This window comes from Triturus cristatus, chromosome 9, assembly GCF_964204655.1.
Source record: "Triturus cristatus chromosome 9, aTriCri1.1, whole genome shotgun sequence".
In the NCBI taxonomy this organism is placed as follows: Eukaryota; Metazoa; Chordata; class Amphibia; order Caudata; family Salamandridae; genus Triturus; species Triturus cristatus.
The window spans coordinates 1,144,408,812-1,144,430,536 of record NC_140592.1 but is presented as its reverse complement, the minus strand read 5'-3'; the positions used below and the strand labels follow the sequence as shown (position 1 = coordinate 1,144,430,536).

Sequence of the window (21,725 nt, the reverse complement as noted above, 5' to 3'; positions counted from 1 at the left end):
TCCAGTGAGCGCAGAGCATTAAAACGATTAAACACTGGGATTGGGAATCTGGCCTCCCTAAAACTCCTCGAGTGGCCTCCCAAAGGAATGGTGCCTCGGAATTCAAAGGGATTAGGTGGTTTTTAAAAATAGCCCAATGGTAAGGTATGTATGTCACTAGCATTGGGGGTCCCTAAGTTGCTTCTCTCCAAAATAGTGCGCACCAATATGGGTTAACTGAAAGTTAACACAATGCAGTCTCCATTAAAGGTCTTCTTTGAGGGACCAACCCAACCTATTCTACGGGCCATTTTAAATTCGGAGAAGAGAGGATTGCCTAAACCAGTTTTTTGACCCAGGTAATGGAGTGACTTGTTTTTTGACGCTGCCCAGTGTTCAAAGGTGTTGTGGGGTAGGGGAGGGACATTTGCCAGAACCACAGTGTAAGGTGTAGCAGCTGGAGGTAAATTTAAGGTGGGCGGAGGTTGAATGGGGGACTCAGAGTAGTCCCTAGAGACAATACCTCTGTCGCAGTCTTTCGGCTGACTAGACGGCCTGAGATTCAAGTGTCTGCTCACTGCATCAGAAATACCGCTAGGATATTCTGCAGGGGTTCCTTTATAAGAGGGAGGCTGTCTATTGCGAACAGGACTGCTTGCTGCACATGGGTCTTTATGTTTAGCAATGTTCTCGCCCTGGGGCTGTATGTTGGTAGTTCTATAAGAATTGCCGAGCCCTGTGGCAACCTCTCTATTTTTCGGGACACATGAGCTTGGTGATGGTCAAATAAGTGCATATGACTAATGTGTTCCTCCACCTTAGCTAGCCTCGCTTCCACAGCAGATATTTTTAGCTGAATAGGTTCCAGAAGTATTGTAACTGGGCCTGACCGGACTAACTTCTGATTCCGTAGATGACAAAAGCACAATATCTGCTGAGTGTTCTTCTAATGTGTGCTGAATAGGACCAGGCCGGGGGGCAGATACATCAATATTAGTCAACATACACGGTCCAGTAAGCACAGTGGTCATAGAGAGTCTAGGGGGAGGTGCAATCGACTCCAGTGACAACCTCCTTTCCGTAAGTTTAATTTCATTTATTAACACTGATTCTGCCCTCTGTAGAAAAGCGTCCAAGGTCCCTACGGCCCCCTGGCCATTAAGTACCCTTCGCTTACTCATTTTTACCCCAAATATGCATAAATGTTTGCTTGAAAAACTAGGTACCCAATGCAAGTCACAGGTCAAATAGTACAGACCTCGAGTCCAGGAGGTTAGATGGATGGCCCAGCCCAGCCTCTGCCTGTCTCTGACGGGCTCAGACGGGCCCGCCCTTGGTCCGGGCTTCGTCCAGCGCCGGGTGGGGTGAGTCAGCGCTTTATGCGTGATCACCACGCCTCCCCCTCACTCGCGGCAGCTGTGGGCAAAGCGTTGCACCCTGGGAGATGGAGTCTAGTGAATAGGGATGCCAAAAACATCTCTTAACTTTCAAAAGAGGAAAGGCCCTGAGGGAATGCCTGATCCATAACAGAACTCGAGAAAGAAAACTGGGCTCAACATAAACCACTACTTCTCCCAGCAATATGCTGCGGCTTACCATTTTTCAATGATTCGCCCTTAACTAGACCTGTTTTATATCAATTAACAACAGATGTTAGTCACAGGAATCCACGGGAGCAGTGAAAGGGAGAGAGAAGCAATCATCAGGTTCAACAATAAAAGTACAGTGTAGATGGTCCTCAGGTCCATTTCAAGATGTTTTACTGACATGTCAAGAGGTATTATTAGCAAACTGCAGCCCATACACGGCAGGCTACTGAAGACTTAAACAACAAGCATTGGCAAAGCCAATTGTTCTCACCATTGAATGTGAGTGCCAAGCGATTGGATTTACCCATGCCGATTTGCTTTGGTATTAGCAGAAAAGACAAATTAAATGGCCACTAGGGCATCAATATGCATGCACAGGTATCTTAAAATGATCCAAGGTGGCCATCCTACGTTTGCAAATATTGCGATGCACCCATAGGCATTTTAGTATTTAAAAGAAATGTAATTTATAGTTCCAAGATGGCAAATGGCCATATTCAAATTTTCATTGATAATTAGTATGCTTGGGAGCGCCAAAAGAAACTAGTGAGCGGACTGTGGCACTGTGCAGTTGCCGGGCCATTCACAAAACTTATTTACAATTTTTAAAACAATTGAAGTGAAATATTACGCAAGAGTCAGGAAAAGAGAGCATTGGGTTGGCATGTGAAGCTGAACAAGCAGAGAGGGAAGGAGAGCAAGAAAAGACTAGAACGCAAACTAAAAAAAAAAAAATCCCTGATTAAGGGATACAAGTCATCAAGTCAGAAAACAGTAAAGCAGATACGCTCTATTGGCAGGAATAACACAAAAATAGGGTTGAAATCCTTAAATCGGGACCAGAGAGCTGACATAGCAAGAAAGCTCAACAATCATGAGCAAACGGCTGACTTAAAGCCCAGTTTATATATTGTATGATAGATAATAGGGCTTTAGAAAACACATCTGCAGCTGTCTGCAGACAAGACCTGCAAACCTCATCGGGACAACAACAGAATCACTGATGATTCAACAGTGAAAAACCAATGCAAAATAACATGGCCAATGAAACACTTGAGAATGGACTGCAAAAACAGTGAATGTTTCCGGACGTTTAAAGGGAAAGGTGACCGTCATTAGGTGCTAGGCCTTTTGCGGCTCTTTTCCGCCACCGAAACGTCACTTTTCCTGAACGTTCTGGTGCCGCAGCATATTTAAAAGGTCACGTAAAACCACTTTATGTAGCTTTACACGGCCTTGTAAATATGTGCCACTTTCATGGAGAACACTGCGTGGTAGGGGCGTTCCATGGGTGTTGCTGTGGGTGTTCCCAAGAAGGGAATCAACACCTATAAAGTACACAATGTACATTTCTAACCTCCTTAACCAAAAGTATTTTTCAACAAAACTCTCTAGGGTTCTAAAAAACAGAACCAAATATATATTCATATGCAACACCCATGGAATCTGAAGCATTCCCAGATTTACATGAAATCGTAAACCTCAGAATCTAAAGTCACCCCAGGGGTGGCAATAGGGAGGCGCAACCAGGAGAAATGCTTTCATTTCTCCTCATTTTTTCCTTTTTCCGTGTGTGCTGCATTCTGCAGCACACATAGAAAGAGGAAGTCGCCTGAATTGATAGATTTTGTACAGGAAGTTGTCCCTTCCTACACAAAATCAATCAGACCCCAATGCAGGCATCCTTGCACCAGGGCACAAGGTTGCCTGCGGTGGCACATGGCAGCCCATTGTGCGCCAGCGCAGGAGAAAAGGACAGGCAGGGGCGGCTCCTTCGCTATGGCAGAGGAGCATCACCCCACTGCTTTTAAGCAGTGAAAAACATAAACTGACAATAACTTTGTCATTTTAAGTTTCCTGTCCTACTGCTTCGCAGAAAGATCCTAGCCAGGCAGGAGGGGGCCAACAGGACCATCATTCTTCATCCAGGGGAAGGCAGGTCCAGCAAGGTGAGGCTGCTGATCCAACTTTAAATGCCCTCCTTAGTCATTATGGAAATGTGCGATTGCCACACTTCCAGGATTTAGGTGACCGTTCAGATCCCTGGTTAGGACACATTTATAGCCATGAAAGACAATGCCAAGTCTGCACTTGCATCACCAAAATATTTTTTTCAGTAAACATTTTGACAATAATTAACATGAATTAATAGGCAGAGAGAACAAACATTATTGCATATGATTTGACTACACTTTACCCAAGAAGGGAATCAACACCTATAAAGTACACAATGTACATTTCTAACCTCCTTAACCAAAAGTATTTTTCAACAAAACTCTCTAGGGTGCTAAAAAAACAGAACCAAATATATATTCATATAGTAGGATTAAAGATGATCTCAAAACCAACACAATAAAATGTGGCATGTGTAACCACAGGAGTTTACAGTGGTGCAACATTTGTAAAACGAAATAAATAAATAAATAAGTGCATGTGCCCAAATTGTTTTTGGGACTTAGCTGTCCATTTGGCACCACCCATCTCCATCACTGGCACTGCCTACTGCCTGCATAGAGAATTCCAAAGTGAGACTGCAGCGAGGAAGCACAGCAAGTGTGCCCGTTTTCCCAGAAGTGGAGTTCAGTGGGGGCTTCTCTGCCTAGAAATGTATTCCTTTGGCATGTTATATATTAGAACATTAATATAAACATCTCATGTATTTTCCTATTGAATCATCATTACAACTGGCACTTACACAACTGTCAATTTGTGCGCTTTACAGAGAGGTCAAGAATTGGTTGGGCATGTAGGAAGAAACCTTCCATGACACAGTGACTTCCTGACTTCACCATAACACCTAGCTGAGTTTGCAGTGTGCGCTATACAAGACTCATTCAAAGTGAAATCAAAACTGCAAAAACACAGGTACTCATTACGATAGCAGTTGGATGAGCGTCTGACCGGCATTGTTTCAGGCTTGTGACCGTCTGACAAGGAGTGGGCAGTCCAGACAGCCCAATTAGGGTATGACTGTTGTGCAGGCAGTCGTAAACATTGCTTTTTTCAATGCGGTTTGTACTACGGCCGGTAAAAGGGCCTCAGCTCGAGCCGCAATAGAAAAAGGATGTTTTTGAACATCCATGCACTGTGTGCCAGGCACCATTTGGTGCATGGATGTTTAGGGGGCACAACATGTGCCCCCCTGGCCACTCCACGGAGGCCTTGTGGGGGCCCTGGTAGGGTCCCCCAAAGTCCTTTTCCAACAGCCTTTCCATGGTGGTGGGACCACCATAAAAAGACTGTCAGAAAGGGACATTGAAATGCCTAAGGCGATGTCTGCGCAGGCACCGCCTCCATTGTAGGGATTACAGTCCGACCGATGCCCCGACGGGCTCCTGGAGCCTGTCCGAGGTGTTCGTTTGTCCTTCCGACTGCTGCAGTCTGACTGAATGCATCGTAATGCGGTGGTCAGACTGCTGTCCTGTCTGTTGAACACACAAGATGATGGACGGAATATTGCACATTGGCAAAACATTCACCCCCAGTCACAGATCTGGGTTTAATCCATCGTTATTTTGCTCACCACACCACCCCAGTTCAGACATGGCCATACAATACCTTCTCTCAGACGTGAGTCCCGTGCTCTCCATGCCACTGGAATCAAGCTATCCTGGCTGAAGAGGGGTGAAACCCAGAAACCGGTCCTAGGATGCTTGTTTCCAGTCCAGGGAGGACCTGCCTTGGCAGTTCGGGCTGGACTGTTCCCATGAGGCACAGGGTCAAGACTGATTCGCATATGGCTGGGTTCAAACTGGAATGGCATGGTGAGCAAAAAAACAATGGGTTTAGGCCCAGATCTCTGTACTGGGGTGAATGTATGACATTGTTCTGTATTCTGTCCATCAACTGTTGTTTTTGCATTTGTCACCCCGAGTGGGACGGGTATGCTCAGACGTGAGTCCCATGCTCTCCATGCCACTGGAATCAAGCTATCCTGGCTGAAGGGGGGTGAAACCCAGAAACCGGTCCTAGAATGCTTGTTTCCAGTCCAGGGATAACCTGGCTTGGCAGTTCGGGCTGGACTGTTCCCATGAGGCACAGGGTCAAGACTGATTTGCATATGGCTGGGTTCAAACTGGAATGGCATGGTGAGCAAAAAAACGATGGATTTGGGTCCAGATCTCTGTACTGGGGTGAATGTATGACATTGTTCTGCATTCTGTCCATCAACTGTTGTTTTTGCATTTGTCACCCCGAGTGGGACGGGTGTGCTCAGACGTGAGTCCTGTGCTCTCCATGCCACTGGAATCAAACTATCCTGGCTGAAGAGGGGTGAAACCCCAAAACCGGTCCTAGGATGCTTGTTTCCAGTCCAGGTAGGACCTGGCTTGGTAGTTTGGGCTGGACTGTTCCCATGAGGCACAGGGTCAAGACTGATTTGCATATGGCTGGGTTCAAACTGGAATGGCATGGTGAGCAAAAAAACAATGGATTTAGGCCCAGATCTCTGTACTGGGGTGTATGTATGACATTGTTCTGCATTCTGTCCATCAACTGTTGTTTTTGCATGCGTCCTGTCTGTTGGGCAGACAGCCACCGAAGGCCCGTTGGTGGCAGACTGCCCGACATCCTAATCGGCCCGACAATGTTTGGGAAAAGAAAACACTTTTAAGAAATAGAGACACACATACATTACAACATGATTTGAAATGTGAAACGTTTGTGGTACCTGCATCAGTGACTTAGATCACTTTAAGGCTTCTTGAACATGTTGTCGAGAAAGAGATTAGGGTGTTTGCTTGTAAAGTCAAGGACTTGAAAGACAGGGCCCAGTAAAGGCATGTTTCAAAGTCTGTTTTTAAATACCGCTGATTCTGAGCACCCACACAACACACATTCCCAATCAAATACTCTCTCTCTCTTTCAGGCTGCAATGGCCGACAATGAGGTGTCTAGGGCAGTGCCTCTCTCTGACTGTTTAACCAACACTAAACGACTGTTAAGAAGCAGATTTTTCCAGATTAAAAGAGTTCAGGTCCCCTAAAATAAAATAAGTATCCGTGGGACCCACCAACACACATTAACCACTGGCTGCTAGCAAGCTATCCTTGCCTTACGTTTTGTGTTACAGTCAACTTTGTCACACCGTATCTTAACTGTTTCAATGCTACAACCCCCAGATCTGTCTTACGCTGTATTTCAAGTTGGAACCAGGCAAACTGGCTCTACTTTTCAATGCTGTCTGTGGACATAAGACTCTTGGCACCCCCACCTAGCCCCTTCCAGATTTCTCCGTTGCTTCCTTTCACTCATTCACTATCTCTGATCCATCCGTCGTCCCTGCTCAAAATAAATATATCACGTGTCCATTTCACCAGTAAGTAATTGTGAGAGATTAGGTTGTTAGTTGACTGGAGTGTGAGCCTCAGACAAGCACAGCCACAATCCCTTGCAGGTTGAACCACAAAAAAAGTCACTAAATTAACATTTGCTCATTCCTGGGTGGTTTGGCACAATAAGTCAGGTTTAACTTACAGGCACTCTGTTAAGTATTTATGCACTATAGAGATAGTAATAAAGTGAAAACACAACACAAGAAAAATCCCTAATGACACAAGAAAATCCCAAATCCCAAAAGACTAAATTGTAATAAATGTTTTGACACCAAAATGCCAAAAATGCAATGAATAGAACCAGATTTATTAAGTTTTTAAGTTTTTTGTGAAAACTAGCGCTTAAAAAATAAAAATACCAAGAGCGGACATTTAGTTGCGTCGGGTCAAGTGGAAAGGTACGGATGACCACGATGGAGTGTGATTTGGATACAAGAAGTGGATTGGGCCCAGTCAGAGATTACCTTTGGACTTAAAACTTCTTTTGGAAAAAGTGCTGAGAAGGTAAAGTTAATGTCCAACCTTTTACTTACACAGCACTCTGCCCTATGCACTACCCAGGGCCTAGCTTAGGGGTGACGTACATGTAATAAAAGGGGAGTTTTAGGTTTGGCAAAGAGGTTTAAATGGCAAGTCAACATGGCAGTTTAAAACTGCATTCAGGCTGCAATGGCGGGCCTGGGACATGTTTTAAGGTGCTACTTAAGTTGGAGGCACAAGCATTACAGGCCGACTGGTAGCATTTAATTTACAGACCCTGGGTATATGCTATATCACTGTATGAGGGACTTATAAGTAAATTAAATATACCAAACAGGTGTAAACTAACTGTGCCATGATTAAAGGAGAGAGTACAAGCACTTTAGCACTGTTTAGTAGCGATAAAGTGCGCAGAGTAATATGGCCAACAGAAACGAATTCTGCAAAAAAGTGGTGGGTAAAGGCAAAACGTTTAGGGGTGACCCTGCAGAAAGGACCTGGTACAACACAACTGCCCTCTAGCCTAAACCCAGGTGAGACTAGTCAATATCTTGATGGACTTCCCTGTTTAGGTGAGAGAACATGGACACTAGCCCTCTTCTGCAGAGGCCTCTGCCAGTTCTGTATCCCTCTGAATTCAGTTGGATACCTCTGTCTGTACTCTCCTGACCCATTGGGAACTCTTCTCTTTACCTATGGACCTCATCTGTATAGCACCTAACCTTAATTTGCTCACAGATGCATCACAGTAGGCAGACAGTACCACCATGGCCAACAAAGTGACATGATCCATTCCACCCCTTCTATCAGACTTCTGTCCACAACCCAAGGTAAAATCTGCCCATAAGAGAAACAAACAGAGGCCACTGACAGCTGCCAGTGTCAAGAGCCAGGTCCCAGCCCTCCCTGGGATTTCTGACCTCTGCGGTTTTGCAGAGTGGGGGGTAAAACAAAACGGATGTTGGGCACCCGATTTCCACTCTCCTTCCCACTAGTCTAGTGGCAGTAGCCTGGGACTGGTCACTCAGCCCAGTATCTGTAGCCTAAGGCTACACAGGAGCCAGGGGAGAGTCCTTCTTCCCCATTCCCCTCCATCTGGGCCTCTGTACCTTCCGTTTGGAAGTGGTGAGCCCTGATGTCTGAGCATTCAGGACACCATGGATGGCAGCCTCTACTAGCTCTTCTACCGCCGCTGGCAACTCATTCCCCAGAATACAGTCAATGGGCATCTGGAGACTGACTATGACCCTTCTCTGGGTCACATCCCCAGCCTACTTCAGGGTTACCAGGTCCCTGGAGTGGGCAAAGATCTGCCCCTGAGCCTGAGTTACTCTACACACCTGACCTGTGTACTCCTCTGGGGAAACCAGCCTTTCCACTACAATGGTCTGGCTAGCCCTGGTGTCCCTCAGAGCAGTGATTGAGATCCTATTCACCTGGACCTGGTGGAAGTGTCAACTCCCACCTTAAGGGATCACCAGTCTACCTTCTGAGTTCACCCACTCCTAATGAAGATTAGAGCATGAGCTAGCTCCTGCCCCTGGAGATTACCTACCCCGAAGGCCATATTGGCCACCCCTGTAGAGGTTATGCCAGTGGGTGGCTTCTTTGGACAGACAGAATCCCCCTGCTTGTATCCTAGTTGGGAACAATCACAGCAGCGGTTTGGATATGGGGCACCCTGGGCCATTGGCAACCAGAACATCTCTTCTTCTTCTGGGAAGGGACATGAGAACCCTTTCCTTCCCCCTTTACCTGAGACTTGTCTAGGTCTCCCCTAATCTTCCTTTCACTCTGTTTCAGGGAAACTGAACCACCCTTCTTGGGGTCACGCACAGGTACCTTTTTGGGCACTCTGGTGCTGACCAAGAGCTGTCCCCTCTGCAAGCTTCCTGGGATCAGCAGGTTTCCTAGCTACCAGTTGTTGGTGCAGCTCTGTAAAACAGGTATTGAGCTTGTGCTCCCTCATAATTAGATTGCTCAGACCAGTGAAATAATCTACCTTGCTGCCTCTCACCCAGCCCTTCAGTGCCTTGCCGGAATAATCTAAGAAGTCCACCAAGGACGGTTTGGGAGTTTGTGGATGACCCTAAACCTCTGAAGGTACGTCTTAGGGTCAGCCCAAATTTGGTAGAAAGAATGGCCTTCGTGGGTGCATGTTTGGTTTGGTCCTCCACCTCAAGTGTGACAAATGTGTCCCTTCCCACCATAGGCATGACCCTCCACACACTAATCCCCCTTCCCCCAGCATTCCTCTGGGACCTCAGAGCTACCTCGTATGCTGATAACCATTTATATATATCATATCCCACCACATAACTGGGCACCAGGTCCTTGGGTAAGCGGACCCTGACCTCTCCAGTGGACACTGTTACACTGTCAACAATATTGCTGGACTCCACTTGCTTGGTTTTTATTTCCAGCTCCTTGAGTTTGAGCTCAAGGGTCATCCTCTTTTCCTCCATCCTTAGCTTGACCATTTCCAGCTGTAGCATGAGCTTTCTCTTTTCCCTCCTGTCCTTCAGTTTCTCTGGGGTCAGGCCCCAGACAGACACACTGCTCCCTGCTCCATTCTGGACATCCGGGGCATCCTGGTCATCTGCTGGGATCAAATTGGGGTCCTCTGGCCGCTCAAGACCCTAGGCTTTCTCTCCTCATTCTGTGTTTCTGCTTCCTCCCCTTCATTGTCATCCACCGCATCCTCTTCTGAGGTGGCCTGCCACATCTGCACATCCTCACAGGCCCTGAGGGCTACCTGAAAATCCAGTTTGGTAGCCCTCTTGTCTGCTTTCATGTCCCTTTTGCTTACAGAGTTTCAGCAGCTCAGCTCTGCTGAGTGTGTTATAAGTGGATGGCTCCATCTCCATTGTGCAAAAAGGAAAGTAGAGCACGTACATTTAGAAAAGGGAGAAAATAGCCAATTGAAAAACTAAAGAAGATTTTAAAAAGAGGTCACTTTGATGTCAAATTATTATTTTAGGATTTTTGTGTAATACAAATCACTGTATGGTACTGCACAAACACAAGCCCTGGTCCACACCACTGAATATCAATGTGAGAAATGGGGTTGTTGGTTGACTGGGGTGTGATCCCTGGTCAAGCACCCAACGCATTCCCTTGTAGGGTGAACCACAAAAAGTCACTAAATTAACCTGTGCTTAACCCTGGGTAGCTTGGCACAAAAATCAGCCAGGCTTAACTTAGAGACAATGTGGAAAGTATTTATGCAGCACACAAACAGTAATAAAGTGTTTATCCACTCTGGCACATCCTCGTGACATTTGCGGGGAACACAGATGGGGAGGTAATACCCCAATTATGTGCCTGTGATCTTTATTTATGCGAGCCCTGGTCTTCCTCATCACAACCCTAGATTCCTGCCCTCCAAGCCTGGTTGTTATTTACCCTGGGCTATTGAGGTGATTGGTATTTCAGGAAATGTGGTAGGAGTACGTCTTTATGACTCCCAGGGAGGAGGTAGAGCCAAAGATTGGACTGGGTATCAATATTTATTATTACATTTATTTTAGAGCGAAGGTAGGCAAATCCTGTTGTGTAATAATTCAAACTTCACAGTGACTGTGATGAGAAAGGCAAGGACTCAGAGTCAAGAAAATTACCAGTAATAAATCAAAACATGAGCCAGGATTAAAACATAAATGTTTTGGGGGCATATCAGCAAGGAACAGCGATTAATAACGCAAATCGCGCTTAGCGCTTTGTTATTCATCGCCATCTATCTCTGGAATTTATCGCCCTGGTAGCGAGTTAAAACAACGCGTTGCTCCAGGGCGATAAAAATTCCAGCGATAGCGGGGGAAATCACCGTTTTGCAGGGAACATCACTGGTTTTCCAGCGATGTTCCCTGCAAAAGGGCGATAACCTTGCTGATACGACCCTGTGGTCGTAGCAGCATAATCCACCCAATATGTTACGGATGAGTAAATCAGGATTTTAGCAGACGTTAGTTTTTGGAGAAAACAGCGGTTTTCTCCAAAAACTAACGTCTGCTAAAATGCTGGGGCAGCCTTGTAAATATCGCGATGTGCACATCAGCGATATTTGCAAGGCTGTACTGCCCAGTGACGCCCACTTTGCATTTCATTAGAGATGCAAAGGGAGGCTTCGGGAAAAAGGGTGCTAACATGCGATTATGCATGTTAGCACCCTCTTATAAATAGGGCGATAGTTTTATCTCCGCTTTTTGGGCTTTTAAAGCCAAAAAAAGCAGAGATAAAGCCCTTGTTAATATGCTCCTTAGTTCTGTAGTCCATAACTTAAATGCTAATCTCAGCTCCTATTAAAGGACATGAGACCATAAAACAAAGTATATAACTGAGACTCAGCTAATTCTGATTTATATGCCTGTATTTTCTAATATACAGCAATATGAAGGCATGGGATTTTTTATACAAGATTTTGAGGAAGGCTTTATTTGGAGACTAAGGGCCTGATTTAAATATCGATGGACGGAGTATTCACCTTTGACCTGGCAGGAGACTTTACGTCTGTCAGGCAGAGACTACTCCGCCCACCAAATTTATAAATGACCACCTAAAAGGCATTCATTTATAAAGGTACTGACAGGAACTGTCGTCACGGCGGTTCCTGTCAATGCATTTTACTGTTTGTTACAGGGCTGGGTTGGAAGGACGCAGCCTTGTAACAAACAGTAATTTTCTTTTCAAAAAGAAAATCCTGAAAAGGATTTTCTCTTTGCAAAGAAAAAAAGTAATGCTCCCCTATCCATGGGAGGCTCCTCCCATTGCGGGACAAGCATTAAAATGTTTTTACTGTTCCTTACCACCAGGTTTTACCCGTCGGTAAGAAACAGTAGAAAAGGATTACATGTACCCCCATCCAAATTGGGTGGATGGACCTGTAGTCGGAGACAGAGTAGTCTCCACTGTGATTAGCCGTTTGGTCCACCCACATCCACATTTAATAATAATCTACATTTGTAAAGCGCAAACAATCCCCGTAAGGGTCTCTAGGGGCTGTCGGGAAGATTAAGCAAGCTATTGCCCAGAGTCACATGGTGCTGGGCTAAACTGCCTCCGGCGCCGGGGATCGAACCGTGATCCCCAGATTGCAGAGTCAGTCGCCCTGGCGCCACACCTCTTCCCTTCTAAATGTAAATGCAGTAGGCGGACCTCATTCTTACCAGCAGGAATTAAATTAGGCCTGAAGTATCTGTGTATTGTTTTTTGTTGAAAGATAAATAATTGCTTTTGCATATATAATTAGTTCACATCTCAGGGAATGCATTTTTACATTGTAAGTACTATTAACGAGCAAAGTAGGTAATCTCTGGTTTTACCTAAAAGGAAACACTCACCATTGATGCTGGAAGTGCCACGTTCACTTTATTGCCTACAGTTAGTGTCTTCAGAGGTAGAACGACCATACTTTCCGGGGTGGTGGTGTCTGTTCTGGATCTAAACTGAGAAAAAACCCAAGCATGTCTCTTAACAAGGAGAATGAGAGTCGATTCAGCAACAACTTCAGCCGTAGCAGTAAAAAGCACCAAGCAAGGGGACGCAAGAGTGACACAAAACCTAAATGAGATTTATCAAGTCAAGCAAGGCCACCTTTCATGGCCCGGCATGGCATGATAACTATAGTAACACAAGGCAGCACACATCGCTGCCTTGCTTTACTCTGCAGCAGGGAGGCATGCCATGGGAGGATGGTGGATGTTCCCACCCATGCATTTGGACATATTTCCAGATTTCCAAGATTAAAGAGAGTCACCCTTTCATGCCAAAAGGGACGGGGTGGGTTATCCAACAATCAAAAAATGTCCCCTTTGTACAACCTTACTCCTATATGAACCCCAATATCATCTGCCTTAGGCTCAATTAGGATGCACTACATATAAATATTCAGTGAGCGCTCATTCCACATTGAAAAAAAATTACAACTCTGTCTCCTTATTTTAAAAACAATCACATTTATTTTTTCTTTGAGAAAATACAATAAAGTATATCATTTGTTGATTAGCTCATATATGCAAATCAAAAACATACAGATATTAAAACACACATTTCTTACAGTTCATCATACTCTATTGTATGTATATTTACCAAACATCATTGTCACTACATTTCATGAATCTCCTTTCTACAGTATAAACAATAAAATGCAACGCAAAACAAAAAAAACCTAAAAATATCTGTCTCACATTTCAACAGTACAAATAATAAAGAATAGCTCAAAACACTCTTTTTAAATTGTGTCGACGCAGCGTTTCGATGGTACTTGACCCCACCTTCTTCAGAACAACAATATTTTTATCCAGGTCATACAAAAATTCTTATTTTCCAATCATCAAATCTCCCCACTATCGATGATCTAGTAGTATGCTGGAACTGCCTGCCAGGACTATATCAGAATTCCGTGACAGACAAGAGCCACAAAAGTTCATCACTGAATCACAAAGGACCAGTAATGCAAATAAAAAGAAAAAACTTAATAAAAGGATACCTTTTTACTGCTTTGACGTTTTACAAAAAAATGTTTGTCACAAAGTTGTGCCCTCTGTTAAAGAAGTGGGATATTTCCACATAAGAAGTTATTGTGGGACACAGGAATGGATTACATCAATAGCATCCGCAGATTCTAAATAGAAAGACAGGTCCGGACAGGCAGTTCCAGAATGCTACCAGGTCGTCCATAGTGATAGTTCCAGGTTTACCAACAGTTGTAGACCTGTGAAGGCATCAGAATTGTATGCCTCCCCACTAGAGACGCAACAAGGAGAAATATCTTTATTTCTCCTTGTTTCCCTTTTTCTAATTGTACTGCTTTCTGCAGCACACTTAGAAAGAGGAAAATGCCTCTGATTATTATTTTTGTGCAGGAAGGTGACCATTCCTCCACAAAAACAAATCTGCTTACAACACAGACACCCTTGCACAGTGGTGCAAGAGTGCCTGCGTTGCCGCTAGGAAGCAGTTTGTGAGCCAGCACAGGCAGAGGGCAGGAATGCTCCATATAATGTTAAATACGGCACATTCCTGCCCTCCCCCTTTCACAGAGTGCAGCAAGGTGGATTGCTGCGTTGCGTGAAATATTGATAAATATGGGCCTAAGTTTCCTTCTGCATTTGAGTACATCCCACACAGAGTATAAATCATTCTCTTTATCCAGTCCTGCTTCGCTCACCATGCCTGCGTACGATTTGTTCCTGATTACTTGCCGGTCTTCTTCATTACTCCTTGTCCTAATATCCTCATACCAGTCATTACATGTAAGGCAAGTGTGGCATCCTGCCGGTCTTGGGTGGAATCTGGAACACGGAACGTGGTGACCAGATTCCAAACAAGGACGGTTGGCCCAGGTTTAATGGAGACGAGTAACACCGATCTCGATGCTAAATAAACTTACCTTGACCATATAACGTGGATGCTGTGATCTTTATGAAGAGAACATAATACTGGCAATGAGCGGAGATTGAACTGTGAAGCCTGGAGTCCTGCAATGCGCAGATCTCGAGTCCGGTGAGCCTTGTAGTCCTGGAGCTCTTTTAATTTATCGGAACATTTGCGACATGAGCTTCCCTGTAAATTGTCTGATGATGAAAAATCCCGGCGTTGGCGGTGATTGCGGTGAGTTTTAATGTCATTTTGAGCATTTGGCCAAATTTAAAGTGATGACTTCACGCGCTGCAGCGCGATCTCCAGAGCGAGCCCAGTCTTGAGTCAAGAGGTTCACACCCATGCGCGTAGGAGTTCTCGACCGCAAAGACTAGAACGCTCCTGCCGCTGTGCACCATTTCTTTCTTCCCTTGCTGGCGATGCGATCTACATTTCGGTGATCGGCACGCCAATTTCTCTAGAAACTTGTGTGCTGATGTTGCGGTCATCGACATCTCCGCGATCCGCACACCATTGTCGTTCGCTGGCATTTAAATATAGATTTTTTTTTTAACGGTGATTCGCACACCCCATTAAGTGCGAGCCAGTCTTTCCTGATGACTCTGTGGACACCAATACATCGGTGACCCACACACCATTTTCACAATAACCTGCTAGTTCATGATTGTACAATAAAGCAGAGAGTAAACAATGCACTGCCACAAATTAGTGAATTAACCAAAGGTTATTTCGGTGATTCACACACCTCTTTGTTTTACATTATACAATAATATTTTGAATTGCACACTGGGAATATAATTTCTGCAACACAGGAACCATAGCTGGAATTTGTGCTCCACTGCCATTTTTAGCCACACCAGGAGAACCGGTGTTGGAGTGGAGGCAATGGAAAGAGGTATTAGAAGCATACATAGAAGCAATTGGAGGCGATGACTATACAGACAAACAAAAATTACCCATATTAAAACACTGTTTGGACGCAGAAGGCAGACGTATTTTGAGTCATTTACCTTCAGTGGTGACCAATCAAGCGGATGATGAAGCTGACATAGATGTATATGACATGGCAATTAAACAACTGGATAAGTTATATGTTAAGAAAGTAAAAAAGGTGGTTGCACATCACAAGTTTCTAAGCAGAGGACAATTACCCAATGAGTCAATAGATGTATTTGTAAATGATTTAAGAATTGTAGCTGCTAAATGTAACTGTGCCTCTTTTCATGACCAAATGGTTCGTGATCAGATGTTGCATAAGGTGGCAGATGCAAAGTTGAAAGAGAAATTGTTATCCGAAGATGATCTGACTCTTACTAAAGCTATTGATATTGCGCATCGGTTTGAAGAAATGAAACTAGGTATGAAAGAGTTATCTGAAAAACATGCAATGGAGATTCACTTGGTCCAAAAAATCAGTAATGATGAAAATTTGAGTAGTAAACCTAAAGGTAAAATATCTTCTTACCAAAATGTGGGAAAAAAGAGTATGTGTGCTTTAAATGTGGAATACCTGGTCATTTGGCCAGTAAAAAATAAATGTCCTGCCATTGGACAGGTATGTAGATACTGTAAATTTAAAGGACATTACGCAAGGATGTGCAAGAACAGAAGCAGGTTTAGAGACAAGGGCATGGATATAAGAAATCAAAGTACTAATTACATTAAGGAGGTTGGATGTGATACAGAAGAAGAATTTTTATTAAGTGTGTGTGAGATCAATAGAGATGTCAAGGATGCCCCATTCTGTATAATTAAGATAGGGGATAGAGAGGTAAAGGTCATGGCTGATTCAGCCGCAAGACATACCCTGATTGGGGATGAGTGGTTAAAGGAGTTCCCGGGAGTAAAGTTATTACCTCTGGACATCAAGCTAGTGGGGTATGGGAAAAAACCCATTGAAGTATTAGGATACTTCACATTCAATTTGAGTTTTAAAGGTAAAACTATCAGAGCAAAGGTGTATGTGGCCAAAGAAGAGCCCTATATTTTGGGTTGGCCTCATCAAAGGGATCCAATGATTACTCTTGAGCCCAATCATCCAGATTAGGTGCTAGGTTACTCGGATTTAGTCTTCCAAGTTGGTAGCAATGTAGTAACTGAGTGGGAGAAGGTGTTTCCTAAGGTTTTTTCTTCACAATTGTGATTACTAAAATATTGTGTACATAAGATTATTTTAAAAAACAATGCAATTCCCAAAGTACACAAAATCAGGAACATCACTTTGCTTTTGAGAGATGCAGTAAAAAAATAATTGGAGAGGTTATGTGAACAAGATGTGATAGAGGAGATTGAATCGTCTGAATGGTTGTCACGCGTGGTTGTAGTACACAAACCCAATGGAAAGGTCAGGTTATGTGTTGATTTAAGAGATGTAAATGATAGTGTAGGGGTGGATCAGCCTCTCTTACCTAATATTAGCGATATGTTTGCCAAGCTGAAGGGGCCTACTGTATTTTCAACATTAGATTTATCAAATGCATACCATCAAATAGCATTGCATGATGATAGTAAACAATATACTTCATTTATTACTTCGGAGGGTGCCTTCAGATATAAAAGGATGCCATTTGGACTATTTTCAGCGTCATCTATTTCCCAGAGAATCATGCCCTAGTTGTTTAAAGACATGAACAATGTGTTGTATTTTCAGGATGGTATTTTAGTTTTTAGAAGCAATTTACAAGAACATGCAGAAATGTTAAACAAACTTTTATGTATTTTACAGGACAATGGATTGACTCTGACAAAAGAAAAATGTAAATTTGGGACGGATTCAGTGGATTATCTGGGTCATTCTATCAGTAAAAATACAGTTTCTCCCAAACAGAATTTAGTCAAATCAATAGAAGGAGTCACTAAACCTCAGAACAAGGACCAACTAAGGTCTGTTTTAGGACTGGCAGATTATTACGCTAAATTCATTTTGTTGTTTGCAGACAACATTGTCCACATGAGGAATTTAATGAAAATAATCAATCGTTTGTATGGGATGAAAATTGTGCTGATGAATTTAAGTATATTATATGAATTTAAGTAAGCAGAGGCAACATTTGACACAACTTGTGATTCAGTTATTGTGTCAGATGCCAGTAATGTTGGCATTGGTGCGGTCCTAATGAAGTACCAGAATGGACGATTGGTTACTATTGCTTTTGCATCTAGACCATTAAGAGGCGCTGAGGACAAATATTCAACATTAGAAAAAGAAACAATTGCATGTTGGTGAGGTATTGAATATTTTCGGAAGTATGTTTATGGTACAGTCTTCAGGGTAAAAACAGACCATTGTCTGCTAGTGGATTTATTTACAACAAAAGGTTGTGGCAAAGCAACACCCAGGATTGCCAGTTGTCAATACAAACTACAAGACTTTCATTTTAAAGTGGAATACATTTCTAGGGTCAAAAATGTTTTAGCAGACTGCTTATCAAGATTAGCTGTGAAGAATGAGAATGTTGAGATTGAAGACAATGATTTAGAAAAAGTGGTATCTATCTGTAAAGTATCTAAGGGATGTATTAAAGAGGATCAATGGAGGATAGCATGTGATAAGGATGAAAATCTAAAAAAAGGTCTTGGGATATGTCAAGTCATCTTGGCCAAGGAAAAATTATTTAGCTTAAAGTCTTTTACCTTTTTTACAGGTGGCACAGGAATTGTCTATAGAAGATGACATTTTAATGAAAGGTCAGCAATTAGTTGTGCCAGAGGATCTTAGACAAACAGTTTTAGACATGTCTCACGAGGGTCATCCAGGTATGAGTAGTATGAAGAGGAGAATTAGGAGTGAATTTTGGTGGCCTGCTATGGATAGATGTATTGAAAGGAAAGTCAGATTTTGTGTTGAGTGCAGCATTAGCGATAAATCCAAGAAGACAGTAATGTATGAACAATTACCAGTTTCGAGGCCATCTCGGGTTTGGGAAAGAGTATCATTTGACATTGCTGGACCCATGTGTATAGGTAGTAATCCCATGTATGCTATAGTTTTGATTGATCAACTCTCTCAATGGCCTGAAATTAAGTTGGTACCCCAGGTTACATCAAGAGTAGCGATTCTGTTCTTGAATGAAATTTTTGAGAGGTAAGGTTTTCCGTAATTGCTGCTTACGGACAATGGTGTGCAGTTGACGTCCACTGAGATGAAGGTGCTTCTTGAGAGTCATGGAATTGAGCACAATCGCACCTCAGTTTATTATCCCCAGAGCAATGGAATTGTGGAGAGGTGGATTATGTTGTTAAAGGAAGGTATACAACTAGCCATTAGCAATGGTAAAAATTGTCAGCAGGCTATTAAGAATTTACTATGGAGCTACAGGAACACTCCTAGGTGCGATGGAGATATTTCTCCATTTGAAAAACTGAGAGGAAGGAAAAGTTTGTGTAATTTGAATCAGAGGTGGATGATGGAGTTATCTGCAAGAGTAAATGATAAAGAACCAGTGGTATTTACAAGAGTAAATGATAAAAAATTGGTGGCTGTCAAAGCTGAGACAGGGGTTTTACAGGATAATGAACTGCAGCAGCGTTTGAGAGTGAGAGATTGGGTTCGAGTGAAGAAAGGGAAGATGGTGAGGACGAGTGAGTTTAGGTACTCCTCTCCCATGAAAATTGTTAGGGTTGGAAAACAGGTGGTAGATTTGTTTGTTGGCAATGTGTGGAATTTGAGTAAAGTCGTGAGGGTCCCATGGTGGTTATGGCCAGATAATGACAACGTTCTGGTGTGAACCTGGGTTTCTAAGGGAATTCACAAGGGCATATTATCAAGCCCATTATCGCCGCTTTAACTGCAGTTTCCTGCCGCTAAAGCGGCGATAATGTAATCGCAGTTCCTTGATAATATGGCCCCTAAGGAAAATCATTTTAAGAGTTGAGATTCCTCGCTCCATTTCCAAGATTTTCTCAAGGTCCCTTAAAGGCTTGTATTGCTGTCGATTGGTATCTAAGGGTTGAAATGGACAGTTTTATTGAAAAACCAACACGGCTCACAATTCAAAGGGTATACGGACTGTAACACACCACTTTTGAAAATTCTTCCAGTGTTTAAAATAAGGTTTTATCAAAGAAGGGCATAGAAATTTTAAATGGTTTCAACTAAATGAGAAGGGAGAACATTCCTCTGCATCCCCTCTCTTTTATTTCTAAACCAAGAGATGTAGTTGTTTTGGAAGTAGAAGAGCAGCAGAAGTGAACTCATCTGCATGGGAATGGCTCTGGAGGAAGAAACCAAGAAGGACACAATGTGGAGTAGTCAAGGAATTATGATCTCCATGGCCTGGATGGAACTATGCAGTCGCCTTCCGAATCCCATCCCCGATTCTCTTCAATAAATTGGGAATGAGAGAAAAGGGGGGAAACACATGTGGAGTTCCCATGGTCACTCTATTGACAAGGCATCCACTCTCCATTTTCCCATCTCCTAGAATCGGGAACAAAATCTCAGTAGTTGTGCATTTTTCTTGGTATGTAAAAATATAGTAAAAGGTGGTCCCAAACTTCCTACAGATTTCCTGAAAAGCCAGAGGAGCCAGGGACTTCTTCTGAGTGCGGAAATGTCCTGCTGAGGTGATCTGCTGCAATGCTGTCCACTGCCTTGAAGTAAGACATTTACATTTACAGATATTTCTCTGCCCAAGAGCTCAACTAAAGCTCTACAAGCCCCATATATCTTGTGCAGGTCCCTTTTTGATGGTTCAAATCTGAGACCAATACTATTTTGACACTTCTAATTAGTACATTCTTTTCTTGAATTTGAGCTTGGAATCTCTTTAATGCTCTCGCAACTGACATTAGTTCTCTCCAGCTAGAGGAGTGGAAACTTTCTGTTAAAAGCCAACGTTTCTAAGATGACTAGTCTTCCAACGTGGCCCCCCATACAACAGAATGTACACCTGTTGTTATAATGCAAGAGTATCCTGGAAGAGCAAGTCCTTTTTCCAGATTCGTTGAATTCTGCCATCATTATAGAGCTTATTCCACCTGATCTGACCAAAGAATAGGGGCTTTGAATACTGGGAGGCTAGTGACCAATATGTGTGAAGATGTAACAGAAGAGGATACAGATTAAGATGGGGCCTAAGGAAACATAAAGATGCAAGGGGCCATGAGGCCCTGAAGCCTCAGTAACTATTGTGCTGGTGAATGAGCCATTCTAAAAAGAGAGGTGAGCGAAAGATGAATGAATGGTTGATGTTCAGTATTCTGGAAGAAAGACCATGTCCAGGTCTATCCTGAATCTTGCTCCAATAAAAATCAGAAAATTGAAAAGCTTGATCATATATTGTTTTCCAACAAATCAGGAATCTATGTTGGTTGAGGCAGATCCCAATCACTTCCAGGCCTTCTCTGGCTTAAAACTCCAATAGAGCATGAAGGAGTTAGTCACCTAAATGTGAATAAAGGATTCAACCTTGAAGATTCAGAAGGGCCACCAGAGGAATAGCCACCTTTGTGAAGACTAGTAGTGCTGACTTGAACTCTGAATGGTAAGGCTTGAAATGGGAAGTGTTGGATCTGAACACCAAATCACAAGGACGTTGAACGTACTGCAACAATGGAAATATGAAACTATGCATCCATGAGATTCACCGTTACCATAAAGCTGTCTGGCTGGATCAGTGGTATTATCTTCTGAAGAGCCTCCATCTTTAATGGAACCACCTTGACCCACTGGTAAAGGAACTTTAGGTATGTTACCATCCAAGTCTTCCTGATTTGGGTCTAGAAAGATTGATAGAATAGATGCGTGTCCCTCTCTCCCATTGTGGCACTGGAATGATAAGTCCTGTATAGCTTTCAGAAAAGCCAATCTCATCTCTGAATCCTTAGGTCAAGTTGTTATCCTGAGTCTGAAACCAAGAAGGGTAGATGATCACCCTCCTTGATCACTTGAAGGATCCATGCTTCTGAAGTAGACCTTTCCCAATGTATTTGGAATAATCAGGTCCAACAGGAATATATGAAG

The 21,725-nt window shown here is 43.3% G+C and overlaps 1 protein-coding gene across 2 annotated transcripts in view; it reads right to left on the bottom strand.

Moving 5' to 3' along the window:
- The window catches only part of LOC146799516 (cytosolic phospholipase A2 epsilon-like), a 234,734-nt gene that overhangs the window by 69,199 nt on the left and 143,810 nt on the right, over positions 1-21,725 (bottom strand). For both annotated transcript variants that reach the window (XM_085627082.1, XM_085627083.1), the window contains one exon: positions 12,721-12,825. In XM_085627082.1, the coding sequence (XP_085483208.1) occupies positions 12,721-12,825 (105 nt within the window). The remainder of the gene's footprint in view (positions 1-12,720; positions 12,826-21,725) is intronic.